Source organism: Lichenostomus cassidix, chromosome 18 (assembly GCF_008360975.1).
Source record: "Lichenostomus cassidix isolate B80296 chromosome 18, HeHo_3.0, whole genome shotgun sequence".
Lineage (NCBI taxonomy): Eukaryota > Metazoa > Chordata > Aves > Passeriformes > Meliphagidae > Lichenostomus > Lichenostomus cassidix.
The window spans coordinates 1,212,326-1,227,436 of NC_139498.1; the positions used below are offsets into that span (position 1 = coordinate 1,212,326).

Below are 15,111 nucleotides of genomic sequence, written 5' to 3' on the forward strand. Positions count from 1 at the left end.
GAGGAACAGCCCTGACTCAGCTGGGAGGGCAGCCAGGTGAGGCTAAACTAAAAAAATATATTTACAAACTGAAGACACAGAGACCAAAATGAAAATCATAACACCCACAGTGATCTGATCTCCAGCCCCTGATAATCACAGGAAAAAAGGTGATCTGTGGCTGTTGAGGTGTTTTACAGCCAAGTGGGGGTCAGTGTGTCCCATGCCAGGGGGTGTGTCCCCATGCCAGGGGTGTCCCCATGCCAGGGGTGTGCCCATGCCAGGGGTGTGTCCCCATGCCAGGGGTGTCCCCAGGGGGGTGTCCCCATGCCAGGGGTGTGTCCCCATGCCAGGGGTGTGCCCATGGTCACTCCGGGCTGGGTTTGCTGGTGCAGCTGCCCAGCTCCCTGTGCTGATCCCAGAGCAGCCACCCCGGGGGCCACCCGGTGAATCAGCCCGGCAATTGATCCCGCCTATAAATAGCCATTTTCTTTGTCTATTTGCTGTGCGGGAAGGGTTATTTTGAGCCGGGTGAGTTCCCTGAGCTAATGCCTGAAGCATTCACAATGAAGGGGGTGGCCCGAGGAAGCAGGCTGGCCCTGCTGCCAAAAACCACATCCCTGCTCCCCTCTGCACAGGGGCTGCTGCCACTTGAGCTGCTGCCCAGGCTCTGTGCAGCTCAGGGCTCAGGGAGAACCTCCTCAGCAGCTCCAGCCTCCCTAGAGTCATCCAGAGATGAAAAATTACTTGGAATTTTTTTTTTTTCTGACTGGTGCTCAGCAGGTTTTATAGTGGTGCAATGCTTTCCTCCTGATTTGCATGTGTGCAATGGCAGTGTTGGTTATTATTTTAGTGCTCTGCAGGACAAAGGGCTGGTTGGACTCCAGGCTGTCTAACAGTGGCTGCAGCTGCTCCAGTGCTCACAGAACCATGGAATGGTTTGGTTGGGAGGACCTTAAAGATCATCCTGTCCCACCCCTGCCATGGCAGGGACATTTCCACTGTCCCAGGGTGCTGCAGGCTCTGTCCAGCCTGGCCTTGGACACTGCCAGGGATGCAGGGTGATCCTCCTGGGACAGCTCTGAACTCCCAGTGCTGCAGTCTGGAGGTGCAGAGCCATCCCAGCTGGAGCACAGTGGGTTCAGTCAGCCTGAAGGTGACCAACCCAGCTCTCTGAGCCACGGGTTTTGTCACCTCTTGGAGCCACGAGTGACAGATGCCCATTGCCAGTGCTGGCTGGTGTCAGGTGTGTCACAGCAGAGCCTCACTGTCCCTGCTCCCTGCAAGAGCAGATGGCAACATGTCTGAGCCCGTGGAAATGTATAAAATAACTCTGTTTTGAGCTGCTGTGATATGACATTCTCCACGAACTGAAATCAGTTTAACAGAAGCTGCTCTCTCTGTGCTGGGGCTGGGTCTGTGCCTGTGTAATGCAAGGACAACGGTGTATTGCTTCAATCCATGGAATTCACCTCACTTTATTGTCTAAACTTAGGGCTGGGAGAATAATCAGCTACTCCAGCATTTCTTCCATTCAGTCCACTCTCAGTGGCACAGGCAGGGCAGGTGAATGGCACTCAGCCCTGAACATGTCACAGATGCCCAAGGCAAGCCCTGCAGACCTGGATCTGCCCAAAAGGAGCTCAGAAATCGCTGCCCTGTGGCCAGTTGGTTTCTCCCTCTGCCCAGGGGAGCTGCTGCCCATCCAGTGCCATCCCCAGGCCATGGAGCAGGAGGTGCCTGGTTTGCCTGGGAGCTGATCATCATCCCAATGGGCTGCAGGGGGGGAGATGCATCCTGGCTAATTAATCCTGCTCTTAGCTAATTGAAGCAGCCAGGCATGGCATGGGGATTGCAGGCCAAGTTTTCTTTCCATGATTCCCAAAGTTTTAGTTTCCATTTGCAAGCAAACCCCTTCATCCCTGATTTAAGACGAGGGGAATTCTCTCCCTCCAGCTTCCAAGGGGCTTGGGGGAAGCTCTGATTTCCATCCCATGCACAGAGGTGAGCAGACCCTAAATGCACCCCTGACAGCCCTCAGAACTGTGTTTTGGGAGGTGTGGAACCCCACAGCAGCACAGGTGTCCTGCAGCCAGCCTGTGTTGCCCACAGCTTTTCCTTCTTTCAGGATTTCAGCTTTTACTGCTTTCTAGGAGTTGTTAGGGCTTTCCCCAGGTGGAAGTGTCCCCATTACAACCCAAACTTGTCTCAGGAAGCAGCAGCGGGACTCAGGAGGTGACAGCAGCCTCGTGCTCCCCTCAGTGCTTCCTGCCACTGTCACCAGCCCTGCCAGGAGCTGCCACTGCAGCACCATTAACGAGTGATCTGCATCTCTGATGGGCAGTTTTTGATGAGTGGTGTGCAGGGGATGTGCTGACCTTTTCCAGTGCAATAGCAGCGAGGTAAGAACTGCTTCAGTGCCAGAGGAGCCTCCTGGGGTGGGTTTGCTGCTCAGTCCTGTGAACTGGAAGGGCTCTTGGAGGGATGGAGTGCTGGGGAAGTGATTATCCAGAAACTTGTGAATGCTGCTAAAAAAGGAGGGGAGAGAAGTGTCAGCTGTGATGTGAAATGGCCTGGAATATGCTCTCAGGGTAACAGGAGACTCGAGTTAGATTTGTTTTCAAATATTAAAAACAAAGCAAAACAAAAAGGTGTTCTAAGGGAAAGCCCAGAAGCTGGTTTAGGACTGGAGATGCAGAAATGGGGATGGTGTCTAATAACTCTTCAGTTTCTGCTGAGTTTCAGGCATATGAGGTTCTCTGTCCCCCCAGTTTCCTATGGGGAGAAAGGATACTGGGTGAGCACTTTCCAGGCTTCTATAAAAGGATTAGAAAGCAAAAGGAGAAAACATTAAAATTATTATTTTGGTGATCTCTCCCCCTGCATGATGATTTCTGCTAAAGAGAAGAAAATATCATTAATGAAATGTTTGTCCAAGCAGCCAGTTTTGGGTCTAGTGAAGAGAGAGACCAACCTCACACTCACCAAGTTTCCTTCCTTCTAATGAAACAGGGAAACAAAGCTGCCAATATTAATTATTTAAGGATTATGGTGGAGGTTCCCACAGTGGGAGAAAACACCTTTTCATCCAATCAATAGGGCTTTGGCAGAGGAAGATGTGATCTACTAAAAAAAAATGTAGATAAACTGGGAGAAGGGGGAGCAGTGCAATGTGATTTTAGATGAAATGGCACCAAGAATTGCACAGAGGTGCTCAGAGGGTGACCTGGAGCTCTGGGGATGTGGGAGGTGAGGCTTTCTCCATGCAAAGCCTGCATTTCACACCTGGAAATCCAGGCATCCTTCAGAGAATTAATGTTTCTTTGGGGCTCAGGACTGGTCCAGCCTGGGAGAGGCATCCTGACAGCACCAGGGGCTGCAATCTCACACCCTTCACTGTCCTTAATGCTCAGAATTGAATGGACAGGCAGAAACTCACCAAAGCAGGTAGAATTTTAGGGTTCTCAGCTTTGACAGCACACCTAAAAATAACCATGCACAAAGGGCTTGGGGTTTTTGGTTGTTTTTTTCCCCTGGAAGTGAAAAGTTTTATTTGACTTTATGATCTGAAAGTTTTCCACTAGTCAGGAAAGCCTGTTCCCTCCTACCCGTTGTCTCTCCTCCTGCTTTTTCCATTACCATCCTGCTCGAAGGGCTCTGTGGATCAGGATTTTCGGGTCCAGGAAGTTTTTTTGGGATCCCCAGCAGCAGGCAGGGGTGGGGATGGGCTGTGCCAGCTCAGCAGGCACGGCAAGGGTTAAACTTCATGCTGCAGCTGCAAAGCCCAATTTCTTTATTTCCTGTTAATGACATTATTGCCTACATAAAACCATTGAAACATGTTTCTTTCATTTGTTTAATTTCAAATTCTGAGCACACTAGCTGGAAACTATGTTTAATAGTTAAACTCAAAACATTTGGATTTCCTCCCCTCGCTGAGATTTGCAGGGAGTGCACTTCATACTTAGTTGGGTTTTCAAGGAGCCATTTTTACACAGCCAGAAAACAAACCGGATTGAATTGCAGAATCAAATCACATCAGTTCAGGCTGGTAACACATCATCTAGTTCCCTTCCTCTGCAGTCAGGCCAGGAGACCATCAGCCCCAAGTGGATCCCAAAGTGGCTGTGTGCTCCTCCAGAGCATCCAGAGCCTTTGGGAGCCCAGAAAGGTTTCCCTGAGCATGCCTGGAGAGAGTGTTGGTGTTTCCATGAAAAAAGCTGGATGGAATCTCCTCCTGCTGGCCCTGATGTTGCTGTCACCTCCCTGTGTTCCTCCTGCTGCCATGGCTTTATGGGTTCATCCTGCAAGCCACTGCAGTGCCCAATTTCCCATCCCAAAATCCCTATTTGACTAAAACAATTCACTGGGATTTAAATGTTGCCTTCAAGGGCCATGTACATGGACACTTTCCACCAGACCAGGCTGCTCCCAGTCCTTTTCAAGCTGAAAGCATGAAGCCTGAACATTTCCAGGCTTGGGGAACCTTGCTGTCCTCGTTACCCAGACAAGAAGGTGGCAGAGAAAGCAATCCCTCCTTTGAGCATGGTGAGGAAGGGGCTGTGGAAAAAATAAGTCATGGGAAGTTGGTCCTAAATACACAACCAACTTCCTCAGTTACCCCTTTTGCCCCCACCCTCCCTTCAATCCCTGCTCCGTGCAGGTGATGGAAGGAGTTCAGAAATGTTAATAGATAGCAAGGAGCTGCTGTGTGTTTTATCAGCTCTCCTGGAATGGGTAATGCTGATACGATGCTCCTTTCAAGTCTGCAAAATCTGGGCAAGCATGTGCAGATAGCAGGGAGTGCACTGCACAAAGCATCAAGGAGCACAGTCTGTAGGGGGGAATGGAAATGTTAAAGGGATTATAGGAGAGAAAATGTATCAGACTTATCTGGCGATGCTCGGTGACAAAAGTGTGTCGGTTTATGAAATGAACTTCAAATCCTGGAAAACTAATTGTGTGTTTTCTTGTCCTGTTTGTGGGTATCTCTGGCAGTGCTTCTTTCCCTCCACTAGAAAGCCATGTCCATGTGTGGATAATACCCTGTGCCTGCAGTCTGTTGGGAGATTACACAGCCCATCAGGCTCACACCTCTTCAACTAATGATGTTCAACTAGTTTATTAAAAAAAAAAAGAGAGAGAATAGCTTCAAAGGTCCACATGTGGGTTGCAAACCTCTCATGTCTTCTGTACACAGGGCCTTCCTCTTATTTTGATCAGGGCTGTTCCCAGCACTTGTGTTGAAATATTCCCAAGCCTTTGATCTCCTTATCATCGTGGCCACCAGCCTGGTGACAGAGGGTGACGTCAGCCACTCTCCTGAGCTTGGCTCCTGCCCTCCGTGGGTCCTCCCTGGCTGTGCCTACCACAGGGGGGTTTTCCTGCTGGCAAAGGGGTTTTTAGAGGATGAGCCCCTGGCCCACTCTGGCTTCGGGTCTAAATTGCCAAGGTGGGAAAATTAAATAGGGTTTTGTCCTCCTGCTGCTTGGCCAGGGAAGGGCAGGAGCAGGGATGGAGTGGGGAGCAGATAGGGATAGGGGAGAGGTTGGAGGGGTCTTGGAGGGGATTTGGCCCCCAGTGGGGGCTGGGGAGGGCTGTGCATGGAGCACAGGGAGCTCAGAGGGAGCTTTGCTGTTTGCTGTTTCCTCCTTACCTTCCATCAATGTCCTTGTGATCTCCTGGCAGTGCCCAAGGCCAGGCTGGATGGGCTTGGAGCAACCTGGCACAGTGCAAGGTGTCCCTGCCATGGCTGGGGTGGCACTGGATGAGTTTTAAGGTCCCTCCCAACCCAAATCAGTCTGGGATTCTTGGATCTTGCCATGGTTTCAGCAGAGGAAGCACTTTGGAGGTGCATCAGCAAGGTCAGGGCAAGGCAGCAGCAGCACTGTGCTCTGGCTGACGCTGGGGGCTGGACAGGCTCTGGGGGCTTCTCTTGGGTTTTTTGGGGTTCTCCATGAGGAAGGCACTTCCCTGGCCCCCAGTGTCTCCCTGTGCTCAGTGAAGGACTCTGACTTTGCCCTCTGTTTAGGACTTGTGGCTCCTGACAAGCACAGCGTGGGTGTTGCTGTGATGTGCTGGGGCTGCTGGATTTGATTTGATTATTTGATTTGATCTGATCTGATCTGATCTGAGGGAGCTGCTGCTCCCCTGTCACCTGCCCAGAGCCCTCCCAGGGCTGAGCAGCACAGCCTCAGAGCCTTCACCCTGCTGTGTCTGAGCTGCTGTTCTGCAGGAAGACAACAACCTGGAGCCACAGTCATCTCTTGTGCAGCAGAACTCCTGCCTGGTGGGCAGAGCAGCAGCCAGGTCAGCTGGGAGCAGCCAGCATGAGCCCAGGGAGTGTGCAGTGCCACATCTGCAATGCTCCCAGAGAATTCCAGGCCTTAATGCCCCCTCTGCCTTTTTCTTTCCCTTTTTTCTTTTACTACCTGCTCTAAAAAAAGCTCGCAGGGGAAAAAAAAAATTAATTTCTCTTTTATTGTGTAGCTTCACTGTGAACTGATTCTTTTAATCTAAAATTATTCCTTTTTGGTGCCACAATCTGACTTCAAGCTTCTTTGCTGCCTGTGAACATGACAGCAGCAGCAGCCAGAGAGGAGGGGACAGGCTGTGTCTGCCCTTTGCTGGGCACCAGGAGGGCTGAGCACGGCTGGAGGACACTGCTTTAAACAGCTTTTTGCAGTCGTTTTCTCCCTCATTTAACTGAGGTTTTTATCTCACATGCAGAAGGGCTAACAAACAAAATATAAATAGTTAATTTCCCCCTCCGTTCAACCTGGGAATTCAGATTCAAGTTTAGACTGGAAAATCAGAAGGAAATTCAAAGATACTCTGCTTTCTTGATGACTGCAGCTGCTACCTGAACACAGAGATTCCCTGTAGATCTGCGAACAAGGACTTCCAGAAGCTGATAAAGATGAAGAAAACTCTGGAAGACCTTCCTGTACCTGCCACCGCCTGCCTAGTTCAGCGGATTGCTTTCAAATCCAGGCACTACGTGACTCTTCCCTGTTGGCAGGAGGAGAAAATAGACTCCCTGACTGGACATGCAGCACATGAACGAGGCCACTGCTGCTCTGGGCAGGACAGGCTGCCCCGTGGGCTTTTCCCCTCAAAGCCACGGCCCCAGGGGCTCTCGTTTTGTCCCCAGAATGTCCCTTTCTGGCTGGCATGAGGAGGATGGGGAGCTGGAGGTGTTTGGGTGGGCTGCTCTTCTGCACGTGCAGTCTGTGGTGATTTGGGGAAGTCAGGCCCTGGCTGAGTTTTTGGGTTGCTCTCCCAGGGGACTGGAGCAGGGCTGTGCTCTTGCACAACGGGATTTGGAGAGAACCAGTGGGTGAAATGACGTTTTTATGAAATGGAATGAATGAGGCTTAATGAGGTTTTCTTCCAAAGGGAACGAGCCTGAGGTTCTCAGCCTCCATCATAATGGCTTCATTTTCTGTGCTGGAGCAGGAAATGGGACTCAGAGAGGTTTTTATCCAACATTGTTTCGAAGAAAGTTGTAAGAAGAAAGAGGTGGTCAAGTCACCTCCTGGTGGCTGGAGGTCCTGGGCTGGAGGTGACACCACTGTCACCATCCCAAGGAGCCCAGGGGACACAGGCTATTCATTCTCCCAGAGAAGGACCATTTTGCATGGCTCAGTAGCATCTGGCACAGCTGCATGTTGATATTTGGTGTTATGAGCAGAAAAAATATTAATAATTCTAATAATTCATGGCTGCTTGTTGTGCCTAGAAAGGGCTTTTGCTGTTCAGCCCGTGGGTTTGGCAGGACATTTGCTTTCCATGCCCAGTGGTGGCCATTCCGAGGCCTGGAAAATGTGTCATTGGGCAGCAACAACAAATTCCCCCACATGTTATTTCGTTATTAGCCCAGCTTGCCCAGGCCAGGCACTGTCAGCTCTGTGATGGATTCAGCCATTGCATGGGTGACAAAATCGTGGTTTCAGAGGATGTCACATCCAGGGTCACCATGACACTCGGCCTCTTGGGGTGTTTGGGGTTTGTTCTGCTGCAGAGAGCCTGGAGCTGGAGGAGCAGCAGCTCTGTGCCATGGGGGGAATGCAAGCTCTGCATTTAGGGATGCTGCAACCAACAGCTCTGCCAGCAGCTGTGCAGGACAGGGACAGGGACAGGTCTGTGGTTGTGATCCAGGTTGCTGAACTCACATTTAGGATCAGGTCAAGCCCCTGGGACCAGCGCTGGAGCTTCCCTGGGGTGCCTCGGTGTCCCCTTGGGGTTTCCCTTTTCTGTGTGCAGGGCAGGGGATCTTGCTGCCTGCAATGGGCAGCTCTGGAGTGTTGCATTTGCCAGGAGGTGCTGTGATGATGTTCAGGCACAGCAAAGGTGGAAAATGCCATTTCTTTTGCCAAAGGCTTTGCCACCTGCCCTGCCTGGAGTGATGGACAAGGGGCAATGGCTGCACATGGACAGAGGGCAGAATTGCACTGATTATTAGGAAGGAATTCTTCCCTGTGAGGCTGGCAAACCCTGGCACAGGTTGCCCAGAGAATCTGTGGCTATCCCTGGATCCCTGGCAGTGTCCAAGGCCAGGTTGGACAGGGCTTGGAGCAGCCTGGGACAGTGGAAGGTGTCCCTGCCATGGCTGGGGGTGGAATGAAATGATCTTTAAGTTGCCTTCTGACCCAAACCAGTCTGTGATTCGATAATAATGATAAAAATGAAGGCAAGCTGGACCAAGGTGGGCTCTGGACAGAGGGGCAGCTCCTGCTGGGGGGACTGTGGAGCCCCCAGGTCCAGCCTCGGAGCAGGCTGAGGAGCTCCTTGGATCTGGAGGGCAGGTTTGGGGGCCAACCCCTAATTAAAACCTTTTGTGTGAAGTTCCAAACCCTCCATTCCGTGCCTGGTTAATATTTAACAGCTGGGGCGGGAGATGGGAACACAACTGCAGCCGGGCTTTGGCTGCTGTGCCAGTTCTATTGCAATCAGGGATTGTTTAATTAGCCGGCAGAGCAAAAACAGGCCCGCGGATTATTTTTATATATATATATATACACATATATGTATACGTATTTGTATATATGTGTGTGTATATGTATATGCATATATGTGTGTGTGTATATATGTGTGTATATATATATATACATATATATATATATGTATATGTGTATATATATATAAAATAGGGGGACCCGCCCTGTTTTCTCCCCAACATGGAAACTTTTCCCAAAGTTTTTAACGCCGGGGAGCAGCCCCCGCCCGGCGGCGGTGCGGTGGGCTGGGGAAGGGCCGGGGGGATCCGGGGGGCTGCGCGGGGATGCGCGGGGCGGCGCAGGAAAAGCGGCGCGGCGCCTTTAAGGCGGCGGAGCGGCGGCCGCGATCGCTTCCCTTTGATAAGGTCCTGGCAACTCTGTAGCCGCTGCGGGATGCCGCGAGAAGGGCGCAAAAAATGAATCCTGCCCCAAAAAAATGGGATAATTGTATTTTGCTGCCCGGCGCGGATGTTCGCAGCCCTGCCGCCGCCCCGCCGCGCTCCATCCGCCCCGCGCAGCCCCGCACCGGGATACTCCGGGAGAAGAGCCCCGGGCCGGGCAGGGCTGCTCCGCCGCTTCTCCCTCTTCCTCTTGTTAATTTTTAAAATTCTTTGGGGCCTGTTTCTGCCTCTTTTTCTTTTTTTTTTCCTTTTTATTTTTTTTTCCCGGTGCGCTACCGCCCTGGCAGGACCGCTCCGGCGGGCTGCGCTTTGATGCTGCGGGGGGAGCCCGGGGCGGGGGGCGGAGGGACGGGGGGGCGGGACCTGCGCTTTTGTATTTAAAATAAATAAAATAAATAACCGGCGGAGGGAGGGAGAGGAGGGAGGCGCGGATCGCAGTGGGCTCCTTCCCTCGCAGCCCCCCCTCCCCTTTACCCCCCTCTCTCCCGATGCTCTCCGATGCGGTTGCACCGCCGGGGAGGAGAGGAGGAGGAGGAGGAAGGCGAGGAGGAGGAGGAGGAAGGCCGGCGGGGGGAGCGGGTGCGGGCTGCGCGCTGCCGGCGGGGAGCGGCGGGGCCGCGGGCGCGCAGCGAGCTCCGGCTCGGCGGTGAGTGCCAACTTCGGGGGCGGCGGCGCCGCTGCTGCTCCTTCCAGTACGGATTTTGCTTTTCCTTTCAAGTATTTTCTTCAATTTTTTTCCATTTATTTTCGGGGCTGGCCGCGCTGCCGCCCTCCGCGGGCGCGGAGGCTCCGCGCTGCCCGCCGCCCGGCTCGCTGCTGCCCGCGGCTCGCAGCCGCCAAGTCGCTCCGGACTTTTTCCCCCTTTCCTCCCCCCCAGCTCAGCTCCGACCTCCCTCCTCCCAGCCCGTCGCCATTTCTGGAGCAGGTTTTTATTATTATTATTATTATTTGGCACGCCGGGAAGCCCGCGGGTTGGGGGCTGCTCCCTCCGACCCCCTTCCGTGCAGCGCCCCTTGGCCGGGCCGGGCTGCGGGGGGCTCGGCCGGGATGCCCCAGGTACGGCCGCCTCTCCTGTCCCCCCGGGGGGTTTTTTGGAAGGAAGGGGGATCGCTGTGGTTCCCGCAGAGAATCCCGCAAACCTGCCGTGCGGAGGGGACAGGCGGAGCGGAGCGGAGGGGGCTGGGGCGAGGGGCAAATGCGAACCAGATGCGGGGCAGGGACAGCGGGCAGGGACAGCGGGCAGGGACAGGACAGCCCAGCGGAGCGGTGGGCAGGGGGCAGCGCTGACACCCCAGCCCGGCCGCTGAAAGTGCCGCGAGTTCAGCCGAGCGGAGCTGATAGTCGCGATCGGGCTGGCGATAGAGCCGCGCTCCCTCTGCTCTGCCCTGCCTCCCTCCCTCCCTCCCTCTCTCCTTTTCTTTCTTCCTTTTTTTTTTTTTTTTTTTTTTTTTTTTGACTGTGAGGAGTTGAAAAGCCTGTTTACTTTTTGTCTTTGATGTTGGGAGGATCTGGTTTTGATTAGATCAATACTCCTTTTTTCTCCCCCCCCCTTTTTTTTTTTTTTTTTTTTCCCCTTTGCAGAGAGGAGGCTCCGAGGATCCCCTGCTGACTCCAGGCAGAGGCAGGCAGAGGCACAAGGCAGCTCCTGAAGCAACTGGGAGCTGCTCTCCCCAGCCAGCTCCGGAGCCATGAGCAGCGCCGTGCTCCTCGCCCACCTCCCCGACCCCAGCAGCAGCTTCAGGGAAGACGCCCCCCGACCCCCTGTCCCGGGGGAGGAAGGAGAAGCACCATGCCCGACGCTCGCCAGCTCGTTCCTCGCCAAAAGCCAAAGCTTCAAGGCCATGCCGGTGCCTGCTGCCCCGCGGAGGAACGAGAACGGGCTGGGCGAGCCGGAGGGCAGCGCGTCCCCTGACTCCCCTCTGGCCAGATGGACCAAATCCTTGCATTCCCTCCTGGGAGATCAAGATGGTGCCTATCTTTTTCGGACCTTTCTGGAAAGGGAAAAATGTGTGGATACCTTAGACTTCTGGTTTGCCTGCAATGGCTTCAGGCAGATGGACCTTAAGGATACCAAAACTTTGCGAGTAGCCAAAGCTATTTACAAAAGGTACATCGAGAACAACAGCATCGTCTCCAAGCAGCTCAAACCTGCCACCAAGACCTACATAAGGGACAGCATCAAGAAGCAGCAGATAGATTCCATCATGTTTGATCAGGCACAGACTGAGATTCAGACTGTGATGGAGGAAAACGCTTACCAGATGTTTTTAACTTCTGATATATACCTCGAATATGTACGGAGTGGAGGAGAGAATCCTGCTTACATGAACAGCAACGGACTGGGGAGCTTAAAAGTTGTCTGTGGCTATCTCCCGACCTTGAATGAAGAAGAGGAATGGAGCTGTGCAGACTTTAAAAACAAAATCTTGCCTTCGGTAGTTGGACTATCCAGCAAGACGTTGAGGGTTACAGCAAATGTCAGAGCCACAGAAACGATGGAGAACGGATACAGGTAAGGGAACCCCTGGAAACTGTGCTTTGTTCTAACTTTAAGGACTTGGAGAGTGTTTTTCAGAAGGCTCTTGGGGTGGGAATGAGGGGAGGCTGGGCTTCCAGAAGGGCTGGGAGCACAGATGCTTCCCCACAACTCCAGACACTGGAATCTGTGGGCTGCTGTCTGAGCATGGGGTTTTTCCCCCCTCTGCAGAAGAAAACAAGATCCTGTGCTCTGAAGCCCTATTGGCTCTTTCAGTTCTTTTATAGATCAAAAACTTCATAGCAACTATGTCCTCCGGACATACGTTAATTATTGGTTCAACTTTCAGACCTATTAAGAGCAGTAGTGGAGTGGATCATAGAGACACATGAATAATGTAACTTACCAGTTCCCCAACTCCACCATCCGCCGGTGTTTAACGATGGTGGTTATGTGGGAAGCAATTGTGCGGTCGTGGCAGAGGAAATGTGTGCACTGACTGCATCAAACTCTGCCACTTGGGCAGAATCTGCTGTTATTTGGACTCTGTGTGTGTGATGTGCAGCCTCTCCATGGCGTGGGGTGTTGGTGGCATGTCAGAGCCATCTAGGGTGGCTTTGAGCCAGTGCATGCAGGAGGACACCTCAAACCGGAGTGTTTAGGGTGGTGGAGGCATTCCAGGTGTGGACTAATGGATGTCTGGTTGGTCTTTGGTGCTCTCATGTTGGATGTGAGCTCTGAGTTAAACTCGTTAGGAGGTGGTTGTGTCGGCAGGGACGTGGGGACACGGGCTGGTGACAGGATGTCCTTGTGCCCTGGCCCTGGGGTGCATCGGCACTGCCAGACCCTTCTCTTTGTTGGAAATGCTGATGGCACAGCGGTGTCAGAGTGAGGAAAGTAGGAGCCATCTCCCAGTGAAGGGGGGATGGGAAAGAGAGACTCCGATGAGCAAATGATGAGTTGTATAATCCTCTGAAAATGTATTCTTTCCTCTCCCCACCCTTGCCATAAATGTGGATTGTTGAATCAGGGCTGAGAGGAGAGGGCTCTGCTGCAGATGTGCTCTCTGCTCCGCCGGCCGGGGGTTGGTATGGTGAGTGTTTGACATCTCGTTTACAGGAATTTGGAGAGTGTGTCTGTGATTCATGGACATCAAAGGGCATCGGGCTTCTCGCGGGGAGCCTTTGCTGGAGCGCCTGCTCTGCTGCCCCGGAGAGCTTCCAGCTGTCCCCCGGGCTGCTGGCAGTGTCCCCCGGGCTGCTGGCAGTGTCCCCCTGCCCGGGAGGCTGCTCCAGAGCCAGAGGCCTCTGTGCCCCTGCCCTGGGCTGGAGGCTGTCCTGCTGCCGGCAGGGATGGAGCTGCTGGGGTGGGGACAGAAGGGATGTGCTCCATCCCGGGGTGGGGACAGAAATGTGCTCCATGCCTGTGTGGGGACAGAAGGCAGGGATGTGGTCCATGCCACCATGGGAACAGAAGGGATGTGCTCCATCCCAGTGTGGGGACAGAAGGGATGGGGACAGAAGGGATGTGCTCCATCCCAGCATGGGGATAGAAGGCAGGGATGTGGTCCATGCCACCATGGGGACAGAAGGGTTGTGCTCCATCTCTGTGTGGGGACAGAAGGCAGGGATGTGCTCCATCCTAGTGTGGGGACAGAAGGGAGGGGGACAGAAGGAAGGGATGTGGTCCATGCCATCATGGGGACAGAAGGGTTGTGCTCCATCCTGGGATGGGGACAGAAAGGATGTGCTCCATCCCGGTGTGGGGACAGAAGGAAAGGATGTGCTCCCTCCCTTCGTGGGGACAGAAGGAAGGGATGAGGTCCATGCCACCACGGGGACAGAAGGGATGTGCTCCATCCCTGTGGCCTCTGGACCCTCCTGCCGGGGGCTGCAGGGGGGCAGTGCTGGCAGCTGCTCTGTGCAGGACTTGGGCTTTGGGATCCTCATCTCGTGCCTGAGTGTTGCTGCCTGAGCATCTGCTGTTCTCCAGAACTTGGTTTGAACTGCTGCCCTTCGCTGCCTTTCCAGGAGGGGGATGTTTGATGCTTTTATCTCTGAGCCTTTGTTGGGATTCAGAGCTGGAAGGGCTTGGCTGTATGTTCTAGCAGAGCTGCAGGCCCTGCTAAACCCACATGTGCCTTGTCCAGGAGAGCTCTCACAGCGCCGTGGCTGCTAGCCTGATTAGTGCTGGGCTTTTTTTACTTCTCTTTATTTCTTTTCCCCCCTCTTTCTTTTCTTTTTTTGTCCAGGGATTAATGCAGCTTGCTCCTCACATGTCAGATCTACCCTCCTAGGACATTAGGTAGTGCGTTTTGCTTTGATCACCTTCTGTTGAATTTCCAGGAGCTTTTGCTCTCCATGGGGCCAAGAGCTCTCAATGCAGAGAGAGGGGAGGTCAAGCTGAGATGCTGCTCAGTTCCTCCCGTTAGTGAAGCCACTTGTGCGTGCATGTGCAGGGAGCTGATGAGCATATGGATGGGTTATCTCTCATCACTCAGCCCTTAGGATCGCGGCTGGGATTGGAGCTGAAGCTCGCACAAAGTCTTTCCTGGTGAGTGGCCAAACCACACCTCCCTCATGTGTGTGTTGGGGTTGAGGAATTCCTGCTCAGTGTGCTGTGTCTGGGAAGGGCTCTGCAGGCTCTGGCCATTCGCTTCGGTGGGTTTCAATGTGATTATCCCAGCCAGAGCAGGGCTGAGCCCACCTGGCGGGGGGAGCAGTGATCCCAGGCTGTGGTGGTTGCATGGGAGACCACCTGGAAATGCCATGGAGGCACAGCCAGCCCATGGCAAACAGGAGCTGCAGGAACTGCACAGGCTGAGAGACTTTGTTTGGCCCCAGTGCCGGTGATGGACAGGAACAGAAGTGGAGTGAAAACACAGTTTGCACCTGGCTGGGAAGCAAACTGCTGCCTGGATATTTGGAGCCCTGATAGAGGGAATGTTTTAAAAGCAGAACCTCCCTCTTGTCCTGCCAGGCGGCTCCCCTCCCCTGTGGCTGTGGTGTGGTTAAAAGTGGCCTCCCCACGCTGCTTGCTGGACCTGGCTCCACGCTCCAGGAATTCCAGCTATTATTTATACGCGCTGCTAAATTTATCACGCGCGACTTTGTGTACACAGAGAGCTCCTCTTGCTTTGCCGTGCCGCCGGGCTGCCCTGGGCTTGCTCAGCCCAAGGTGGGCTCATCTGCCTCCCATTAGGCTCCAGCAGCAGTGGACTGGCCTTGCTGGGGGAAGGATTCCTTCTGCCAGCTCC

The 15,111-nt window shown here is 53.5% G+C and overlaps 1 protein-coding gene across 3 annotated transcripts in view; it reads left to right on the forward strand.

Annotated features, from left to right (window-relative positions):
- Window positions 1-15,111, forward strand: part of AXIN2 (axin 2) — a 47,074-nt gene that overhangs the window by 12,662 nt on the left and 19,301 nt on the right. For 2 of the 3 annotated variants that reach the window (XM_085077351.1, XM_085077353.1), the window contains exon 2: window positions 10,961-11,891. In XM_085077351.1, the coding sequence (XP_084933477.1) occupies window positions 11,068-11,891 (824 nt within the window). In that variant the 5' untranslated portion in view covers window positions 10,961-11,067. Of the gene's footprint in view, window positions 1-9,788; window positions 10,026-10,960; window positions 11,892-15,111 lie in introns of those variants that run through there. The other variant, XM_085077352.1, reaches the window with a different exon arrangement.